Genomic DNA, 21,994 nt, shown 5'->3' on the forward strand with positions numbered 1-21,994 from the left:
GTGTCACACTCACTCAGTCTCAGAGGATGGCAAAGGCAAACCTCTGAAGAAACCTGCCAAGAAACCCCATGACAGGCTTGCCTTAGGGTCACCATACTTGAAGACACACAACAATAACAACAATTAAATGCAACCCCCCCCCCCCCCCCGGACCATGGTGTGTGTGTGTATATGTGAGACAAAAAATGATGCTACTCTAGTTCCATAAAGGCTAAGTTCCATACTAGTAGGTATGATGAACATATACCATGGCTGCCATTTCTGTGCCTGGATTATCTGAATAATGAAATCAAGTGCAAGGGTTGGATCAGGAAGAAGGATCCCCATCAGTGCTTCAGCACTCAGGCAAATGAAGCATCAAAACAAAAACTTCCTACACAATCCAGTTATTTATATCTTACCAGGGCAGCACCAAGTTCAGCCTGAGAAAAGCAAATTGTGATATGCCAGAAATGTAGAAATTGGTTCTATCAAATATGGTTTGCTGGAGAAATGGGGAGAGAGGCCACAAACTGGACAAAGGGGCATGTTGACTGGTTGCACACAGCACAGAATGCATCTATCAGTTATGCTCACTGTCAACATCCTGTGTACTTGTATACATACCTGAACCTCTGGAAGATACTTCATGTGTTGGAAAAAGTAGGCTGCAGTCCATGAAAGCTCATACAAGCATACCATATATACTTGACTATAAGCCAACCTCATGTATAAGTCAAGAGCAGGTTTTGGGGCAAAATTATGGATTTTGATATGACCCTTGGATTGGTCGAGGGTAAAACTTAGAGACATGCAACGAAGGATCCAAATGATGAAGCAAAGGAAAACAATGCCAAAGAACCTACAAAATTCTGTCAGGCATAATGGTTTTGGCTCACACTAAAGGATGAATGGAACACAGAGCAGAGAGAGGTCAGTGCTTCCAAGACAGATACCATTCTTGCTTTTTACCAGGGCTGGTTCTCTTTTTAATAAGAGTTAAAGTATAATATATTGACCCATGAATAAGTCAACCTTGGTTTTTGGGGTCAATTTTTTGACTAAAATTTCTAGACTTATACATGAGCATATATACAGTAATTCTAAGTCTTGAAGGTGCTATAGGTTTCCTTTTGTATGATCTAAGACAGATTTTACAGGTAAGACCACTTTGGAAATTGGTAGTATGCTGCTGTAGGGGCATAGCTAGAATGAGGGCACACTGTTGTGATATAATCACTTCTTCAGTATTTAAAACAGATCAGTTTTGTCCCCTACACTGAGCATACTGAAATTCCATGTTAACCAGTAAATACCAAATTCAAATTCGATAGACATGACATACTCTATGCTGACAAAATTTTGGGGACAATAAAGGGTAGAGGAAACAGGATTTGGGTTGTATGCCTGCAAATGGGACCTCTGGAACCTGACTAATAAACAAATATTGCATCTATTCTACCTAAGTTCCTCTGGGTATTCAATCCAATTTCCTCTTGGACATGCTGCCCCCTAGAGCAACCATGTGCAGGAGCTGCTACAGTTCTGTGAGGAAGGAATTTTGGCAGATTCAGACTTTCATGTTAGGGTTAGAAAATGCAAGTCTGCTCTTTAAAAAGCAACACAACCCACCCACCCACACACACACACACACACACACAAAAAAAAAGGCCCCAAAGCCTTTCATACAATTAATTATTCACGGTACAGAAGTCTTGCATTTAGCTGTTTTCCTAATCTCTATTGATGGTATGTGCAATTTGGTGAAGACTGCTATGAGAAAAATAATAAATTGGGCATTTAACTAGTGAAGTTGTTTCAAATAGTCATAATCTTTATATTATGTAATTCACAGTGAAGGGTAGGCATGTCACTGCACTCAAAAGGAGCAGATCTGCTTAGAGTTCTGTGCCAAATATGAAAATCTGTCCTACCTACTTTCACTCTTTATTTTACGAAAAAAAATATGGATTCTGGCATAATATAAACAACAGATCAATTGACAAGTGTAATTTTCACTCAGCTGTAGCTACCAAGTAGATTTAGTAGATATGATGCTTCTCACAAATGATTCCTCCTTACATGAATCCAGATGCAGTAAAACCAAAGAAAAATGTGCACTGATGGGGTAAACAGATGCTTCTATGGTCCTCTCTCAGCCTATTATATTTAAAACAAAAGTGCCCAATACAGTCATTAATAAATAAATAAATCCCAGCAGTGCTTGGTGAATTTGCAAATCTGTTTAGTTGCATTGCCATTTCTGAATATTCTTGGATTCAGTTCAGAGTTTTATATATTGAGTTCTAACTCTGTACAGATGGATGCACACATTCTGCTTCCTTCTTGTGCTTTCCAGGAAGGATATCTGTAATCCAGTACAGAAACAGAGAAGAGATTGTTTTGGCATGATCTGCAAAGGAAAAGAGAATTCTTCATGAAACATTAACATGATCGTTTTCAGTAAACACTTTCCTTATGATAAAAAGAAAAACAAAACAAATGCTTGTGTTGTGTTTTACTATCTCTCTCCAATTGGCTTTGGAATATGATGTTGAGTTAAACACCTATCCACTGAAGCCAGAGAAAATGGAAAACCTCAAGATTTCTAATCTTTAAACAAATAATTACAGCTATGACATGAACTGCATATAACAGGGATGACCCAAACTTATATTGAGAAACACAGTCACTTTATATAAAGAAGAAAGGGACATGAGCAACTACAAACAAGAGCCAAGGATTTAAAAAACTGTTGGTGTTTCTATTGTATTTTACAATTATAGTATGTATTTGTATATTCAGGTATTTAGAACTATGATTTTAACTAATGTTTTTAGGTAGTTTGCTAAGCAGGCTGAATTCTTATGAAGATTGCTGAGATAGAAATGTGAATACTACTACTACTGCTGCTGCTGCTGATAATAATAATAATGTTTACTAGTCCTTGTCTAAATTATACTAATATTTTTCTTACTGTCCTTTCAGTATTTTACTTTTCTCCTCATCAGTCCTGAAACTTTTTGTCATCTTGCTTTTTAATCTTGTTATCTTGTCGTCCCCCCCCCCCCCCCCGCTACCTTTTCCTAGCTTTGATCAGGTACTGATGTCTTTTTTCTTTTATTCTTTTGTTTTGTTTTGCATTGCATTATTAAATCTCTTAGCTCTCTCATTCCTTCCTTTTCCATCACTTTCCCTTATATATCTTCCCTTATTTTACACCCTGTTCATTCTAATCTTCTGGTTTTTCCTTGATTCCTTGGCATTTCTTCAACATCTGTCATTTCTTCTGACCTCTCTTTATGTTTGGAAATCTCTGTCTCTTCATATCTGCTTTTCTGGATCCCTTTCTTTTTCTGTTTGTTCTGCAAATACTTGTTAAAATTATAACTGCAAAACACATTCTTCTGTATTTCCTTTTGTTTTCTTTCATCCTCCACCTTTCTCAACCATTCCTCCTTCACTTCTTTATCAGCATCTTTTGGAATGTGAGCTTGTGATCAGGGAACAGACTTTTTATTTTAGAGCACCAATTAATTTTAGATACTTTATAAATGAGATAGGATGATGTTGCTGCTACTGCTGATTATGCCCACCATACACAAAAAATTATAAAACGCATGTGGCTCCACATTACACATCCAAGTGCATATAAAAAAACGTCTTATTTCTGGAAATAAGGAGAGAGAAAAACAGTCTAAACAGCCTCCAAATCTCCAGTCCACATGACTCAGCTCTCACTCTTATCTTTTTCCTGCCAACTGCATGGCATTTATTGGATAGGTTGCTATGGTCCACAAAAGAGAAAATCTTTCTGTCTGTGCCCACAGTTGGGACAGAGAAGGCTAAGTATCTCACAAAACTACAAATATCAGAATTCCATAGCACTAACCCATGACAATTAAAGTGGTGTCAAACTACTGTACATTATTTCTGTAGTGCAGATGCAATCCTACAGGAGAGATACTTTCCAAGTCTTATATTTCAAGATACTAGATCTAGTATTTAACAAAATATATACCAGAGGATCAGTGAGATGTGGTGGTCTGAGTCCTGGGCTAGGAATCTGAGAGACCAGTGCTCAAATCCCTATTCAGGCATGGAAATTCAGTGAGTGATTTTGGCCCACTAACACTATCTCAGCCTTGGAGGAAGGCAAGGGCAAACCCCTCTATGAACAAATCTTGCAAAAAACAAATGAACCAACACACCCTTGTGATATGTTCACCTTAATGGGAAACTAAGTTGGAAATTACTTGAAGCACACGACAGCATGCACCACCCTTCCTCTAAATTGGTATTCCACTATAGCTCCCTCAGTTCCTCAGCTGGTATAGCTGGCTGCACCATTATGGAAGATGAAATCCAAAATATCTGGAGAGTAAAATGGTAATGTTAGTCCCTTGACATGAATGTCTAGTCATAAACAACTGTAGGGGGTGGTGCTCATCTCTGTTTCTAAGCTGAAGAGCCAGCATTGTCTGAGGATTGCTCTGGTGGTCATGTGGCTGTTACCTTTCCACGGAGAAGTGGTACCTATTTATCTACTTGCATTTGCATGCTTTCAAACTGCTAGGTTGGCAGAAGCTGGGACTAGTGATAGGAGCTCTCCCATCATGCAGCACTCGGGCCTCAAACTGCCAACCTTCCGAATTGGCTTCTTAACCACTAAGCCACTGTATCCCTCTATCTGAGGACTACCAGGCTGAAAAATACTGATATATAATCACAGCCTACTGTCTACCAAATACTATTTATTTTAAATGTTAAGTATTTTTCTACAGTGCACTATATTTTAATCCACCTCCTATTTAATGTCCTTTCCATTAAATACTGTTTGTTGTTTGTTCATTTTTAAAAAATAACTGCAGAGCATATGGGTAATCCAAGATGTGAATGGCGGGTGAACGAGAACTATATAGTCTACTGATCTGCAAAATTCATAAATAAATAGAGGAGGAATTATTAGGAGGATAGTTCTGCAGATTTTAAAAAAGCCTTTCAGAATACATTTTTACCTCTTTAGTGAGTGATAATTTCCTAGGCAACAAGAAAGATGGCTATTTATGACTTGCTGCTTCCCAACAAGTAAGAAAATGTTATTGAAGACCAGGGAACCCCAAGGGCCCCAAAAAGTGAGTTCCAGCCTAGAAAGAGGGACAGCATTTGTAAAGCTTCTTGACACAAGGAATACCTTCTCCCCTCCATGTGTGGCTTTGCCACCTTTTCCTTTGCCCAAGACAAAGCCACATGGGAAATTATGTTTTCCAAAGTGGCTTCCCATTCTCTGTTTTCCAGATGTTATGAAACATGTGAAGTACCTGCCAAGTGGCACTCCTTTGCATTCAACTCATTACCCCCAAGTCCCAGACAGTCTGGTTTTGTTTCATTAGAATACGAATGGAAGCAGTTGTTTGGGGAAAAAATTATACAACAACAAAACCCTTATTGAAAGCAAGGCAAAAATGGTTTCCTCTTTGAAAAAGGGTTATTTATTACATTTTTTTTCCTTATGTAAGATTTGACTTGATTCACCTTTTGTATTAATAGCAAGAAGGAAGAGAACACTCCTCCACCCCCAGCAATTTAAGCTCTTTGTACGGACTCAGAATGACAGCTGTGATATTTTCTCTGCTCTTTCCAATTCTGGATGTTCTAGAAAATGGTGTCACTTCAAACCTTAGTCATAGTAAAGAGAACATCAGAAAGCCATTGTGATGTAGTGGTTTGAGTGTTGGACTAGGACTCTGGAGACCAGGGTTTGAACCTAAGCTTAGACAGGGAAACCCACTGAGTGACCTTAGGCAAGTCATACTATCTCAAGCAGAGAGGAAGGCAAAAGCGAACCTCCTCTGGATAAATCTTCCCAAGAAAAGTCCATGACAAATTCACCTTCAAACAAGTTGAAGACATGTAACAGCAAAGAGAACATCTCCTTAAGTCAAAAAATTAGAATGGCTTTCAACTTGTCAGCTGTGGTCCGTTAGTGGTTTATTGGAGGCTTCCTGATAGTAAGCAGAAAAGTACGACTTTTTCTGTCTCTCTCTCTCTCTCTCTGCAGCTGTCCTCTCCTTATTCCAGCAGCAAAGAGAGCCTCACTGTATTCCTGACAACAACATGATGAAACATTCTTGGGATGAGGACTCTGACATGAACAATAAACCATTGCACACACAAAAAGATGACTTCCTTGGCTCTGCTTGGCTATAAGGTCAGTGTTGCTGGGTGGCTGATACCCTTAACCTAGTATCCATTGACCTAAAAAAATGAGCAGTACTTAGATTTGGGTATGTTTACATCATAATCACTAAATACAGTCTCCTTCCATCCTCCAAATTAATACTAACAAAGGGATTCTTGCAGTGGTGCAAGGGGGATCATGTGACATTGTGCAACATCTTGTGTTGGTGGCACAAATCTTGCATGGAAGACTGTGAGCTGCCATTCACAAATGGGTCCTAAACACACTGCAGAAAGAAAGTTTGAGACTGCTTTAACCATTCCCAGGGAATTCTGGGAAGTGTAGTTTTGTGAGATGTTTAGCTTTCCCTGTCAGAGAGCTCTGGTGCCCTAGCACTGAGCCAGGGCCGTTAAAAGCAGCCTCAAACTCGATTATTTCTGTAATGTGTTTTGGGTTATGGAAGCCCATCTCTGGATTTCCGCTCTCTTTTGTTACATAAAGATCTCGTACAGGAAAAAAAGCTTTTGACTTGTTGATAAAACTGAAGAATCCATTAAAAAAATCTTGCACATATTGTTGGAATATCCTGCGTGGAAGATATTATTGTTAATAACTTTAAAGCACAGAAGAATTAAGACTTGTATATTTAAGGAATTAATATATAAATGCATTCTATACAAAGAAACAGAAATTTAGGTAATAATTATAAGCAATATTATAAATATAAAGTTATAAATGTTTACTTTATCAAAGAGTAAAGAAAAGCATGGTTATTTGTCTAATAATAGAATTCAATGATTATCACTTGGAACGAGATCAGACAGCTATTTTACATTAAAAGCAGGAACTGCTAGGAAGGAAGTCAGTATCTGTATCTTTTTGTTTTTTAGTTTTTTGTCTTATAGCTTTTTGTGAAATTATGTGTTTTTTTAAGTTTGTGTTTACGATTGTTATGTTGAAATTGTTATGCCTTTCTTGCACATGTAAGAACCTCTGCTTAAGGCAGGGCACCTCTGGATCAATCCCCCTATATATGTATTTACAGAAATATTGAATACGGAAAAAAATCCATGAAGAATAGATTTGCCATTTTCTGCATAGGAAAAGAAAATCTGTATCCTAGCCCATAGGACAAACATTAATAGCACAATTGGGTGCCCAGAACATACCAGGAGGCATCGCTGACTGCGTGCGGAACACTTCCACAGTACTTTTTAGTCTCTCAGCATCCCGCAGAAGTACAAGGGCTTTCATCTGATGCAAAAGGGCAACATCTGACAAAGACATACTGCGCGATTCAAGACTGTGTAAGATCTCATGAATGTTTTGTGAACTCACAGCTGACTCCGCACACTTTGATTGCTCTAAGGAAAGAAAAACAAGGACGTTTGTTTAGAAAAGTGTATTACCCTCTCTTTTCAACATCACTTTCCTGTTTTGAAATCTAAATAAAAAACACAAGCCCATGTAAACCTGAGAGGCACTGATGTCCGGTTAGAACATGTATTATAGTCCAATACCATGTTAAGGTCTCTGCTTTGCTCATTTATGAATTAAGGGCTAGTTTTCACCTTCACAAAACATAACTTTATTATTCATCTCTTGATGAATGGAAGTCAAATGTGTAAAACAGCTCATTTTAATGAAGCCTTCCAGATGTTGTTGGGCTGCAACTCCCATCAACCTTAGTCAGCATAGCCAATGTTGAAGGATACTCACAGCTGCAGTCCAGTAATATTTGGAAGACCAGAGTTGCCTACTTCTGATTCAAATAGGCTATAGCGTGGTATGTTGATATAGAAGTTGTCTCATTATTAAAATGTGGTGTCTCATTCACACATACCAGCTTTTCACTTGGTTCAGTATACATCAAGTGATAAACATATATAACCAGCCCAAAGGAGCTGTATAATTGTGTCAATAAGAACAAATAAGATTGCAAGATACAGATTATGATAAAACAAGGAGATCTGTATTAAGTACAACCAGTTCCAAACCTGCAAATGCATTAATATTTCATCTGATAGTTGTGGCCAATGAATTACATTACCATTTGGATGCATGTTATTATTTTAATAAAAGAAGGATTTTTCCAGACCACATCTTAGGATAAATCCAAACAAGTTTTGTGTGGTTGTCACTTAGAATTGAAAAAAAAGTGGACATTGTTCCATCTGTAAAGTTGTTAGTGTGCAAACAAAACACAATGGAGATTTGGAGATAGGGAACAGTGGCACTGCAGCTACCAAAGATAATGTCTTGGTGTGCCATAGCAAAATATTTCCAGGTCTTCATTGTGAGGTATTTCACACTAAGAATTTTCCTTATGGAACAAACTCCATAGATTTTGAATTCCAAGTGATAACCACATGAACATTAAAGCAATTCTATCTACTGTAATTGCTATTTGCTTCACTGCCAACTGAAGTACCACAGAGACCATTTCCCATTTCCTATCACAAGAACCTTATTACCAATGAACAACTGGGCAGCTCTTTTGGCTCTTGGGTGCTGGAGCTTATATATGCTTATTCTTGTTTTGTCAAACTGAGACCATGAGAGAGAGAGAGAGAGAGAGATTTCTTTTGCATTTTACAGAGGAAAAATAAGCAATACTTAATTCTCCTATTTCAAGTTACAAATGAAATGGAGGAAGAGGGATGTACCTACTGTCAGAGAAATAGATTTCTTGTGTTGCTTGCAAAAAATCCAGAAGGTTATCAACTTTTTTATCTGCATCTTCAAAGTCTGTTCCTTCTTCCATCTCCGGCTTGTACATGAAATCTATACTGGCTGGCTTTGTTAACAAGCCAGCTGCTCTCATCTTTTCTTTCTGCCGCTTCTTTTTCATTTTCCTCTTTTTGTTTCTACTTAGGTTAGGGCCTTCTGCGTGCTGCAGCTGTAACTTATCTTCAATCAGATTTTCAGGCTTTCCACAATCTGCCAAGCCTCCATGTAAGTTATCAGGATTTTGCAAAACATTCTTTCGTTTCCTTCTTCGAATACGTTTCCTCTGGGGCTGACCTTCACAACTCCCCTCTGTAGGTTTAAAAGAAGCACATTGGGATTGTAAATAAAATGAGATGTAAGAAGTACTGTAATTGTGAATGGGAGCCAGCACAGTTGACTATCACTCTAGAGACCAGGGTTTGAATCCCCGCTGGGCCATGGAAGCCCACTGGGTGTCCTTGGGCAGGTCACAGTCTCTCAGCCTCAGAAGAAGGCAAAGGCAAACTCCCTCTGAACAAATCTTGCCAAGAAAATCCTGTGATAGATTCACCTTAGGGATGCCATAAGTCAGAAATGACTTGAAGGCACACAACAACAAAGACAGGAATGGCCCCCTTTCTTCCAGAACTGGGGTGTTTAGGTACAACGGCATGGAAGGTTTGGATGGTTATTATTATTCAGTCAGCACAACCAGTGTACAGAGCAACAGATACAAAAGGAACAAAAATGCAAATCTCCAATACAAGCAGCTATTGGTCTATGCACTGGCTTCAGGCAGGATCTGCCTTCTGATGGCAGAACAGGTCACTGGAAGGTGTGTCTGCCCAATTTCCAGGGATCCTTCCTGATGGCATAATCCACTGACAGGACAAATTTCAAATCATTCAGTATACTCTTACACTTTTGTGTAGCATTTTAACAGGACAGGAGATAAAGCTGTGCAGAGGGGGAATGAGGACTCTAGTTAAACAGATCTGGATTCATTCCTAATTATGTTTTGATAGTAGGGAAGCACAAAATAAAAAAGGGAGGAAGGAATGCAGGGGGAACAAGAAGTATAAACAAGGGCCAGTTCATACACTTTGCATTTGGCTCAGCTGGAGATGAGGGCTAAATGGTAAAGCTGTAGGCTTTGCAGAAAATAATAAGGATTTGAAGAGAGAAAGGTGGCCTCCTGGAGTACTGTCAATGCCATATACCTTCATCTGAACACACCACTAAGGGGAGATTATATTTTGCGTGCAAGAAATCCCTGGCATATCTAGTATAAAAGGATAAATGAACAAGTGGCATGAATGGCCTCTGCCTAAAGCAATGTCAGTCAGAGGAGATAGTACTGGGCTTGAAGAACCAAAGGCCCAAACAAGAGAGAGATTATGTTCCTCCACCCCAACTATTTTGAGGACATATGCTGCATGTTCATATGACATAGTAGAAATGGAATCTCAGTGTCATACATGGGATCTGACTCATGGGGCAGAGCTAACACTACAAGGCAAAGGCAGGGGGTCCTACAGTTTGCCTCATCAGGCAAATGCAAATCACAAGAGAAAGTGCTTGTTCAGCTTCCTCTTGAGTAAGAGGCGGTGCCTTCTCCCACCTATTCTAAATACAATTATTCCCATGGCAGAAATTGGTCATGCTGGGGAAAATACAACCAAACAAAAAAACTAAGATGGAGGGAGGGGTAATGTATGCCCATACCAGCTGCTTGTGGAATGGGTTTGCAGTGGCAAACAACAATATGATTGTGCATAAGAAAAAGGCCAGTAAGCCAAAAGAAAGGGTGAATCTCCTCTCCATGCTGCTAAACATTCACAATTCTAAGCAGAAAAGGATATGAAAGAGCACTGCAATGCTTATGGTGCTGAACGATGCTAAAATACAGTTTAGCTTCAGTTAGCCAGTTTGTTCACTACACATCCCATTACAGTGTTAGGTTTTGGTTTTGAATGCAAAGAGCTTACAGGCAAACGTCCATCTTGCCCAAATGTCTAAAAAAATGCTCGGTCTGTATGAATTGTTCCTTGTGCTTTTACTTTACAGTATTTTATATGTTGTGAATTTCATTTTGCTGGGTCCCTGGATTGTAATAAAGAATTGTTGTGGTTGTATCTTGCCCAGGATCATGCTTCCTACAGCCAGGAGACTGAAAAAGTTACTTTGCTGGATGACGCCTCCAAGAATCCCACAGACAACATGGCCCCACGAACTGTGGGATTCTAGGAGTTACAGTTCCACAAAAGGTCTACCCATGGGAACCAATACTCACAAGGCCCTTAAACAGGTTCTGAAGGCACTAGCCATCCTCACCAGCCAGTGTTCAGTGGCTCACCATCTTTATATCCAGAGAAAAGTCCACAAATCCACTGTGACTAATACTCACTGACAGACCTCAAATGGGATTGAGAGCCACAAGAATAGGAACCTTATTTGCATTCTGATTGGAGTCAGCCACACATTTAGGTTCTTATCATTCCAGCACCAGCAGTGAAATTATTTGCCTAATTGTCCACTAAGATCTGAGAACACAGACCAACTCTGAGTCAACTTTCAGTCCCTTTCGCTCAGAACCAAGCTTTGCTCCCCCACCCTGAACTCTGCAGGAATCCTTGGCCCTGTGCTATGCCACATCAGAGAGCGTGTCTGACTATCAAAGCCAGAGAACTTCTGACAGAGTCCATGCTAACACATTAATGCTGAGATTTATGCCTCAAATGATTTCCTATCTTAATAGGCATTTTTTCCTGGCTGAACTAAATACCACTTCTCATAAATTTCAAAGTATCCTGGACACTTCTATTATTTCACCCTTTCATTTCATACACCAAAGCAACATATATCCCACATCTACAAGGATGTTTTAAACATTTATAATGCGAGTGTGGAGACCTGCAAAGTACAGCTCTCTGCAGTAAACACAATCTCCCCACGAATACTGACAGGAATTCTAAGTGGTCATGCAGTTCAAATATAGAGCATCTCCATGGAAGATGGCAGCACACCAGAAACAGATGTAGCTTTGGTGCATTATTAAGGACCCTGCATTTTCAGCTTTCAGTGGTGGAGCACAATCCATCTCCTTCCAAAGGAGGAGACTGGCAGAAGGCTCAACTGCTCCGTTCTTATATGTTTTAGCTGGCTGTTAATTCTAACACATGAGATCTGCATGCACTTCCTGTGCTTTGAGGCCTTGATATACACGGAGAGTATGTACAGAGTATAACCTATAATGTATAAGATATAACGTGTAAGATATAATGCAGGAAGCTATGTGTATTACAAAATGTGTGTGTGTGTGTGTTTCTGGGAATGCTAGAGACAGGCTAATGTTGGGGAGAATGCCTACTGAAATGTGAACAAAGAAATTAGAATGTCTGCATTTCTATCAACACCAAGATATGAGCAGATCTGACCACTAATAACCCTTTTAGGGGATACAATAGCTGATGTAATCTGATGGAAGGCAGCCAATAACCAAGATCGAGCTCTATACTGGTTATTTATATTATATCAGAAAAGATTAGAGTGACATCCTGTTTAAGATCTTTGTTTTCATTGGATAAGATAAATGAGGCACTATCAAGGCCTTTATTTTGATAGGCCAGCTGATAGATGGAGAGAGGGAGGGAGAATTAAAGAAGCCCAAAATCAGACGACTTTGCCAGTCTCCATCATATGAAGAGAAGACAGTAATACTGCTTTCAAGTTGACAAATGCTGTTCCTGATTACTGATAAACTGCCCAGACATGCTGTTGCTGGTTAAGAGCCAATTAAACTATATTAGATATAAAGATGTTTATAGGTATGTAATGGAGGTTTATAGATGTAACAATGCTTAGGGTTATTAACCGCTGATGTGTAGTGCCTCAACAGCTGAGACTGTATTCACTGATGAATAGATGGTTAAGGATATGATACAAGTGACAGAATTCTATATCATTATGAAATGCCCTCATAATGCCTTAGGGCACAATGGAAAGTATGAAAGAACTCAATGATGTTTTAAGATGTTTGTTATCATATATGATATGTTATGCAAGGCAAGAAAAATACCCAGACATTGACGTGACTGTCTATAATAAATAGCCTAAAAGATTACCAAAAGGATTACTAATTTCCCATATAGATATCCTGATATTCCAGTACTTAAGAATGCTTATGTGAAGTGTTAATTGTCCTTTCTGGTTTTCACCACCAGCACAAGCTGGACTCCTAGGTAGCCAGCAGGTGGTGATATGAGCCAAGACAGAATAGCTGGTAAAGAAGATTTTCATACCTGGCATAAACATGGCTCAAATGTCTCTGAAATGTCCTGAAAATGTGGCGGAAGCACACGTGTCTGAACGCCAGGTGCACTTCCTTAATCATCATGGAAATGTGGCTCCCTCTAGCATCCCTGAATCATTGCAAGGAGTGCGGATTTCCTATGAACACAAACTTTGCATTCATAGAAAATTCGGTCCCCAGGAACGATTAAGGGATGCTAAGGAGGGAATGATGATTGAATGACGATGGAGGAAGCGCACCTGACATTCAGACATGCATGCTCCTGCCACCATTTCAGGACATTTCAGCGACGTTTAAGCCATGTTTATGTCAGGTATGAAAATCTTCAAACAGTATGGTCCCTCAGTCTGAAGAGATAGGGGTGGGGAACCATGCCTGTTTCAAGAGTCATCGCCTTGTGCAAATATGTGGTACAGAAGGATGCAAGGACAGATATACAGAATAGTGTGTACATATTGCAAACAGTGTGTTTGACCAGTCAGGCAGGAGAAGGAAGGAGATGATGGTGATTTGAATAGTCCATCTTTTCATGCATGAAAAGTGGCTTGCAATCTAAAGTACATACAGAGAAACAAATGAAACACTTGGGGTGGGTGGGAATGGAGGCATGATTCCTTCATGTTTCAGAATATATAAATATATAAAATTTTAGGGAGGGACCAAGAAAGACAAGAGAATGGGACAGCTATGGGGATGAGGGAGCAACCATGCTAGAAGGGAGCAGAAGGGAAGAAAAGTGGAGTGGAAAGTCACTGAAAGAGGGGAGCAAGAGAGAAATAAATAAATAAATAAATAAATAAATAAAGAGACAGTGACTGGTCAGGTGGATGGCAAAGTATTTGAAATGGGTGTTTAGAGGTTGACTAGAAGCCATACAAGATCTTTGGGGTCACCTTACAGTTGCTACTAGATTCCCACCTACAGAGGCACTGCTTTTCCTGGGATATTGATGCGCCAATGTTTGTTAAAATGCATGTATTCTGGGAACTAAAGTCCAAAAAGTGTGTGTGGGGAGGTACTCTAAAAAGGGGGCCCAGTGACCAACCATGCCATCTTGTGATCCTGGGGAGATGAAAGAAACAATATATGATGCCATTGCCATGCTCATCTGAGCTTCACAAACGATGATGTGACAGAGCCTTGATTATCTGGTAAAGCCAATGAGTATCCTCAGGCTGCTCAAGCAACCTGCTGAGACAAGACTGATAGAATAATGCATGGCAGTCTGTTTTATTGCTTCTAAAATGCTTTATTTTCACAGCTTGGCCTTTGGCATCCAATATTTGTCTGGCATCTTCCTTGTAAATTCATTTTTAGTCCTTATAAAAATAAATATGCCCTGAGGATGAGGACTGGGATTTTATTTTTGCTTGTTCTCCTTCCTTGAACAGTGTTATCTCAAAAACACTCCTCTTTTAATACCAGCATCAGACCTTCAGTTCTTCTTCAGCTGACAGATGAGTGACTCACTGCGGAACAGTTGTGATACTTTCTATGAAGGAGGCGGAGGAATAAAAATACATTTGCAATTCAACATTGCAGCATGGCAAAGACCAAAATAATTTGCTGTATGTACCTACAATTCAAAAGCCTCTCTCATGTGTGACATTTGAAATAACCATATTTCAGGAGGATACAGGCAGATGGGAGGAAGAACAAATGCCTGTAATGTATCAGTACTGTAAAAAGGGATGGGGAGTTTTTTTTAAATCTACTGAAAAGTAGCTGGGCCAAAATGGCATTGATGTTGTGAAACCATTATTCTGGCTAAGATCTGTTAGAAATGATTATATTTTTATTGCCTGTGTAAGGAGAAAATGCTAATTTATGGTTGCTCACCATGTGGTTTAAGCAATTTTCTGCACATTGTTGCAGATGACGGTTTGGGCACTCACATTTAAACAAAAAGGGGAGGATGTTATAAGAATCTAAACAGAGGTGTTCATAAAATCAGGGATGACATTTCAGATTTCTGATGAATTGCTAAAGGTCAACAGGGCACATCACAGCCTTCTTTTCCAGTCCAAAGATTGGCTTTAATGGAAGTAGAGAAGGGGGGAAAGCAACGCGGAAAGAAGTCCAGCTCCTTTGCTGTTGAGGAAGGGATAGAAACTACAAGTCCAATTGACCCCAGCAGGAAAATAATGCTACTCGCAGACATTCCCACTAGGGAAACAATATTCTGTCACACTGATCTTGAAAAACAGATTAGGCACTTTCAAAGTAATCCAAAGGATGCTCATGTGTCCCTAGAGAAAACTGACACATCTCTGTATTGTTCACCACTTTGTGACTGTTAACCTATGGAAGGATTTAAAGAAGCCTCCACCTGGGCAGGCATGTCTTCAGATACAAGCAAATTTTAAGGATGTGTGACACCTAGAACATGTGGGTGTGTCAATACAGTGGCTACATCTGTACAATATCTGGGAAATCCTCTCACTGTAAGATCATGTACAGTGAGCCCTTTATATCTACTGGGGTTTGGTTCCAGGATCCCCCATGGATACCAGAATTCATTTATGCTGGAGTCCCATTAAATACAAAGGCATAGTAAAAGGGTGCCCCTTAGATATAATGGCAAACTCAATGTTTTTGGAATGTATGTATTGTTAAAATATTTTCAAGTTGTGGATGCCAAAAGGTTTTGTGTCATTTCCAAACATGGGGTTATAGTCAATTGTGTGTTCTCAAGTGACAATTCATAAGAGAACAGCAAACTCCAGTATAAAGGTGGCTATGATCCTGGCTTGTTTGGGTGCTCTTAACCATAATCTCAGTTTCAGAGATAAAGTGAAGCTCTCTCCTACTTCATCTGTTTACAAACTTTTATGTATGGACATCTAAAATAGGGTAGAATGGACTTGTGTCAGCATACTGCTCATTCATATTGTGTTTATTTCTCACTTAAGCTGCAATTCCTGATTAAAGAGACATGTACATGAATCTTTGATAGGGCATTGGGGAGATATTGAGCTGAACATCAAGGAACAATGAAAGTTATTTTATATCCTTAAGCCAATCATTATTTTGCATATTTACCTACCTCACTCATTTGCTAATAAAACAGGAAAACCTTTCCCTGCCTTGCCCAATAAATGCTACTGTGGACAAAAGGATGGCATATTATAAACATAATCATTCCCAAACAGAGATAACTACTGTATATACTTGCACATGTCATGCTTGCACATGTCATAGTATTCATTGTGAGTAAAAGTGATGGCTGAGGAAATGCACAGCTGTGAAAGTTTCTCTCTTTATTTGGACCATGGTATCAAAAATCCAAATAAATAACATTTCCAAGCTCCATAAGGCATACCCTGTATGAGAGGTGGTGTAGCAGAGGTGGAATGAAATAAACTTGTCTGATAAATTACTGCCACTGCTGTTGTTTTTCCTTTTTTTTTTCTTTAGAAGGTACGCTTAAAATTGCTGTAAGAATATTTAATACAGGACATTTTGAGTTTTGCAGTTCAGCACCTGCAGGAACTAATTGCTACTAAAGGGACTTTGTGGTTAGTGAGATTAGTTTTTACCTTGAATTCCAAAAGTGGCAGCTGCTTTTATTGCAGCAATTTATATTCATAAGCTGAAGACGATTTTTTTAGTACTTAAAACTACATAACAAGATTCTATTTATTTAACTGGTTAAAAAAAGTCTAGCTTTTTCACTTTCAGATTTACATTTCAAAATGTTTATTTTACAAAGCTTTCCCTCTCTTCATCTGGAATATTTAAAGATACTTTTTCTGCTGCAAACACATACGAAATATCCATAGACAAAACCAAAAAAATAACAACAATGTTTAAACAATGAAGCTGCATTCAAAAGTTAAAAGTTTTAGTGAATATATATTTTATCAAACCAAAATACAGATGAAAGGGATCTTGAGTATTACAGATCTTGGTAAGGGACTCGTGAGAGGGAAAAAAACCCCTTCCTTATTAAAGTTGCTCAGTGGCTCTGACAGAGCATGTGCATATGGTGTCATATCTTCAGTGTAGTGCTGACCCAAGACCTGCTTTAAAATCCTTTGTTATTGTCGTGTGCCTCCAGGGCGTTTCCAATTTATGGTGACTCAAGGTGAACCTATCGCAGGGATTTCTTGGCAAGATTTGTTCAGAGGTTTGCTATCGCCTTCCTTAGGTTGAGAGAGCGTGACTTTCCTAAGATCAGCCAGTGGGTTTCCATGGCTGTGTGGAGATTTGAACCCAGTTCTCCAGAATCATAGTCAAACAACTATACCAGTACCACACTGGGAGTCTAGGGACGGGTATTTTGAATTCTCAGATACAGAGATCTCCTCCGGTGCCTCAATGAACAACAAACCCTAGATTTTCATAGGATTCAGCCATGATAGTTACAGTGGAATCAAAATGTTATAATGATGTACAGTCTTATGCACACATTTTTAACCACATATTCAAGAATCCACATGCTCCAGTTTAGCCTGCGTCTTTTAGGGGATCACTCCTCTTCTCAGTGGTACAAACAAAGCTAACTATCTACAGTTCTGGTAGGATGTTTAAGTTGTAGCCACATGATTTTTAAAAATCTGTTGTTTCATATATGGATAGCCTGGAAATCATAGGCTTTTGAAAGCTGAGACATAGCTGGGCAGAGAGCACCTTGAGACAAATCAGGTTTTACTGCCTTGTGCCATTCACTATGTGCTCAGTGAAACTGACATTGGTTAGAGAAGTGAATGGGAGTGTGATGAAGGCGGACAGGCAGGGAAGGAGAGGACAGTACTGAAATTCTGACTTATTTTTATGTTGACTAAAAAAAAACCTAAGAAAGGGGAAGGAATGGCTTTGGATGTATGTAATTGAATGATGAAGACCTTGATGTGCTAGGACAGCAGGGTAGAGTGTTTTTTCAAGCAGGTATACCCATCAATCCTTTCAGATTATGCTGGTAGATTAGAGTCATTGGCCAAAAATAAGCTTGCCAAAGTTCATTATTCTGAAGAAATAATGCTTTTGTTTTTGGTATCTAGTAGAAAACCTGCTTATGTGGTTAAGGGCATATTAAATAGGAAGGAAGGCAAAAACAAGATAGATTTTCCAGAGTCTTAGCTATGTATCTCTCCTATTTCAATAAAGAATAATAATCCCCACCACATATATTTATTTTAAAAATTATGCCAGACTTCTATTTTACTATGCCTATACGGAATGTGAGAGCCACCATGTTGTAGTAGTTTGAGCACTGGACCATGACTCTTGAAAGCAGGGTCTCAATCTCCTCTTGGGCATGAAAACCCACTGGGTGACCTTGAGCATATCACAGTCTCTCAGCCTCAAAGGATTGTAAAGGGAAGCCCCTTCTGAAGAAACTTACAAAAAACCCACCACCCTGTGATATGTTTGCCTTAAGGTCGTTTGAAAGCAAATAACATACACATATAGAATACAGTTAGCTAATACTATGATCCTATACACAATTACCTATGAGAACTACTTCCATGTTAATATGCATAGGATTGCACAATAAAGAGATTTTAGACTGATAAGACTACCTTACAACAGCCTGCAACACTATTATTATACAAACTTTTGTTGTCGTTGTCGTCTATTTTCAGCAATTTTGTGTAGGGTGAGAGGGTTTATGAAACTGCCATAATCTGACATTCATCCATCCATTTTGTCTGTTAATAAGACTTCAATCTGCAATCTCGATCCAATTTGCTATTAAATTAAGACAAGAATGTTTCTTAACCACAACTTTTTCAGGGGATCTCATACAGAAAAATCACACATAAACTGACAGTGCAGAATGATTCTCATTAAAAAATAATATTCTACCTTATTAAAAAGCCCTCCTCCCACATCATGTCTGGCAATTGTCCTGTACCACATTACCTGGAACCTTGCCTACAAAAATTATCTACGGTATTGATTTCATCTTAAATAATGTTACTTTCTTTTCTAAATTCTTAGTTGAAGCTATTTATTTTTTCCATAACCCTTTGCTATTCCAGAAACCCACTTAAATCCCTCTCTTTTTTCCCTCTCCCCAAGTTGATGTTCCAAGTACATTTTATTTTATTAATTGCACAGCTGGATACGCCAACGTAATGAACATTAGAAAGAAAAAAAATTAAAATCCAAACTCATTTATGATTTATGGAAAGTGCACAAAATCTCACCACAAAAACTGTGAGGAACAAAATAAGCACTGACAAGCTACAGGTTCAATTTCAGTATACTAATCTGTCCGCACCTATAGATTATTTCAGTACAGAGTTAATGTACTCTGAACAATGACACTGATAATCAATAGTTCATGACACTTCTTGTTCTACCATATAATAGAAAGATGCAAAAAGAAAGAGGAAACTGTGCACACCCATTTGAGGGTGGAAAAGTTCAAAATCCACCACTGGATTCCATTAAAACAAGCTTAAATGTCACCAGAGTAGTGAACAAACAAAACTGTAAGGAGGGGAATACAATATGCCTCCACTTCCCAATGAAGAGGGCCATGAACTCAAAGCTTGCTCATTATTTGTGACATTTTGGTTAGTCTCAATAAAAGTATTGACTTAATACCTTTATAAAATATCTTTTCAAATTAAACCAAAATCCTGCTGGACCAAATCAAAGTTTCTATCCAGTCCATTTTTCTGTTCATACAAGGACTCACCAGAAGCATTATGGGAGTATCCCAAGCAGACATTCCCATCAACTGATATACAGAGACAGGCTGCTCCTAGTTGTTGTTGTTTTGTTCCTTCTTCAAGTCATTTCAAATTTATTCCCACCTTAAGGCAAATCTATCAGGATTTTTTTTGTAAAATTTGTTCAGTGTGGGTTTGCTATTGCCTTCCTCTGAAACTGGAAGAGTTTCACCCAGATCCATGTCTAGGTGGGGATTTGAACCCTAGTCTCCTGAAGTCCTAGTCCACACTGATACGGGAGTAAAACTGCCACATAAATATAAATATGGCTGTGTTCATAATGCCAGATAGCCCCTTTTTCCAGGAAGGCATTACTTCCTCATCCCTCTCTTTATTTGTACCCTGCCATTTCTGGATGCTGAGATACAAGATATCATATGACATATAGAGAATTATAAATAAAAATAGTCATGGCTAAAAACATACAAAAAGTTGTGATGAAAATGATGTTAAATTATCAACAAGATTTAAACAATTTAATACAAAGACTAAAAGCAAGACAGCAACAGCCATCCATGTATACAATACAATGTTTGTTATACATCCTGAACTTTAGGGATAGGGAAGGAAATCAGTTTCTCTACAGTGAAGTATTTTTTGAGCTTGTGAAAGAAAAATACATACACCTTCTTGTGCACTGAAACTAAAAACAGACAAACAAAAACATACCAGACAAAAACAATTCCCTGAAAATATGTTTCCTCATTTCCAGACATCAGCATCCTACCCTGCAAAAGGGAGGGAGCATTGCCAGATCTATGTCAGTACTTCATTATACCATGGGTAAGGTATCTCTAACTTAATTTTCAGCAAGGGTACACATGTTCTGAGTGGTGCCAGGGTAACAAACCACATTATTGATGTACTTTGCCATCTTTATCTTTACTGGATTCCTGCCAGGCTATTAAGCCTCCAGAGCAGCAGCAACTCCCCTGCCCACTTCTCTCTTTTGAGTTTGTGGCACCCATACAAATTCCCTGATGCAAGAAGCACCTGGAATTGAAGCTACAATTACAGGTATACCTTAATTAACAAGTAGTTGTGTTCCTGGACCTTTCTTCTTGGTACCAAAGGTAGAAATTATATGAATAGAACAGGGATAAGTTCCTATACCACAAAAAAGGAAGAGTAGTTCAATATGTTACACTGAAGTTTTTATTCAGAACTAACAGTATGCACATATGAAATGAAAGAACCAGACCAGGTAAACAAAAACACCTCAAACTTTCTACAAACCACTTGCAAGCTTCTTTCAAAATGCACCCATCAATGACTTTTTCTTTTACCAGCCTCCACTTTTTCTCTTTGATTTCCATTTTGGTGTCCAAACTCATAGATCTTTGCTTTTAAAAAATATTCTAGGGATAGCTGTTGTTGAAGACTAATTCACTTTCCTTCCTTTCTCTCGGTTTTGCTGTTCACCCATGCTCAGTAAGAGATTCTAGAGGCAACGGCTGTATACCTTGCCTGCTGTAGGCAGGCACAGACAACTACCACAGATTAGGAAGTGTCCCATTCTTTCCCAGTTCAAGCTTTCTTGCCCTGTTTACTGTGACCATGCTGCTGCAACCAGGCAATGGAATGTCTGAAGGTTTTTCCAGTTCTTCAGTGTTAATGCTGTCTAAAAAAATAATAATTGTCCAGCTAAACTGGCCTGAACTCTCCCTGGAAGCCAAGATGGCAAAACAGAGGCTGTTGTATTTCAGTCACATCATGAGAAGACTCATGCTAGGAAAGGTGAAGGGCAGTAGAAAGAGAGGAAGACTGCATGCCCAATAGTTAGACTCAATCAGAGAGGTCACGGGCTTGAATCTGCAGGACCTAAGCAAAGCAGCGGAAGATAGGGGGTCTTGGAGGTGTCTCATACACAGGGTCACCATGAGTTGAACTCGACTCAAGGGCAGCTAGCAAAAAGAACAACCAGCTAGACAGAGGGAAAAGAAGAAAAAGAAGAGGGGCTGGGTGGTCACAGAAAGACTGTAAAAAGACCATACAGCACTCTTCTTTGTCAGAGGCTTTGGTGAATTGTAATCCCGCTTCGAACCATCGGGAGAGGCAGGACAATATAAATAAAAATTATTATTATTATTATTATTATTATTATTATTATTATTATTATTATTATTA

The 21,994-nt window shown here is 38.8% G+C and overlaps 1 protein-coding gene across 2 annotated transcripts in view; it reads right to left on the reverse strand.

The window, feature by feature from the left end:
* Positions 1–2,122: 2,122 nt before the first annotated feature.
* Positions 2,123–21,994, reverse strand: part of ERICH1 (glutamate rich 1) — an 88,288-nt gene continuing 68,416 nt past the window's right edge. For both annotated transcript variants that reach the window (XM_042463338.1, XM_042463248.1), the window contains 3 exons: positions 8,831–9,199; positions 7,330–7,524; positions 2,123–2,392 (listed from right to left, as the gene is read on the reverse strand). In XM_042463338.1, the coding sequence (XP_042319272.1) occupies positions 2,286–2,392; positions 7,330–7,524; positions 8,831–9,199 (671 nt within the window). In that variant the 3' untranslated portion in view covers positions 2,123–2,285. The remainder of the gene's footprint in view (positions 2,393–7,329; positions 7,525–8,830; positions 9,200–21,994) is intronic.

This window comes from Sceloporus undulatus, chromosome 1 (assembly GCF_019175285.1).
Source record: "Sceloporus undulatus isolate JIND9_A2432 ecotype Alabama chromosome 1, SceUnd_v1.1, whole genome shotgun sequence".
NCBI lineage: Eukaryota > Metazoa > Chordata > Lepidosauria > Squamata > Phrynosomatidae > Sceloporus > Sceloporus undulatus.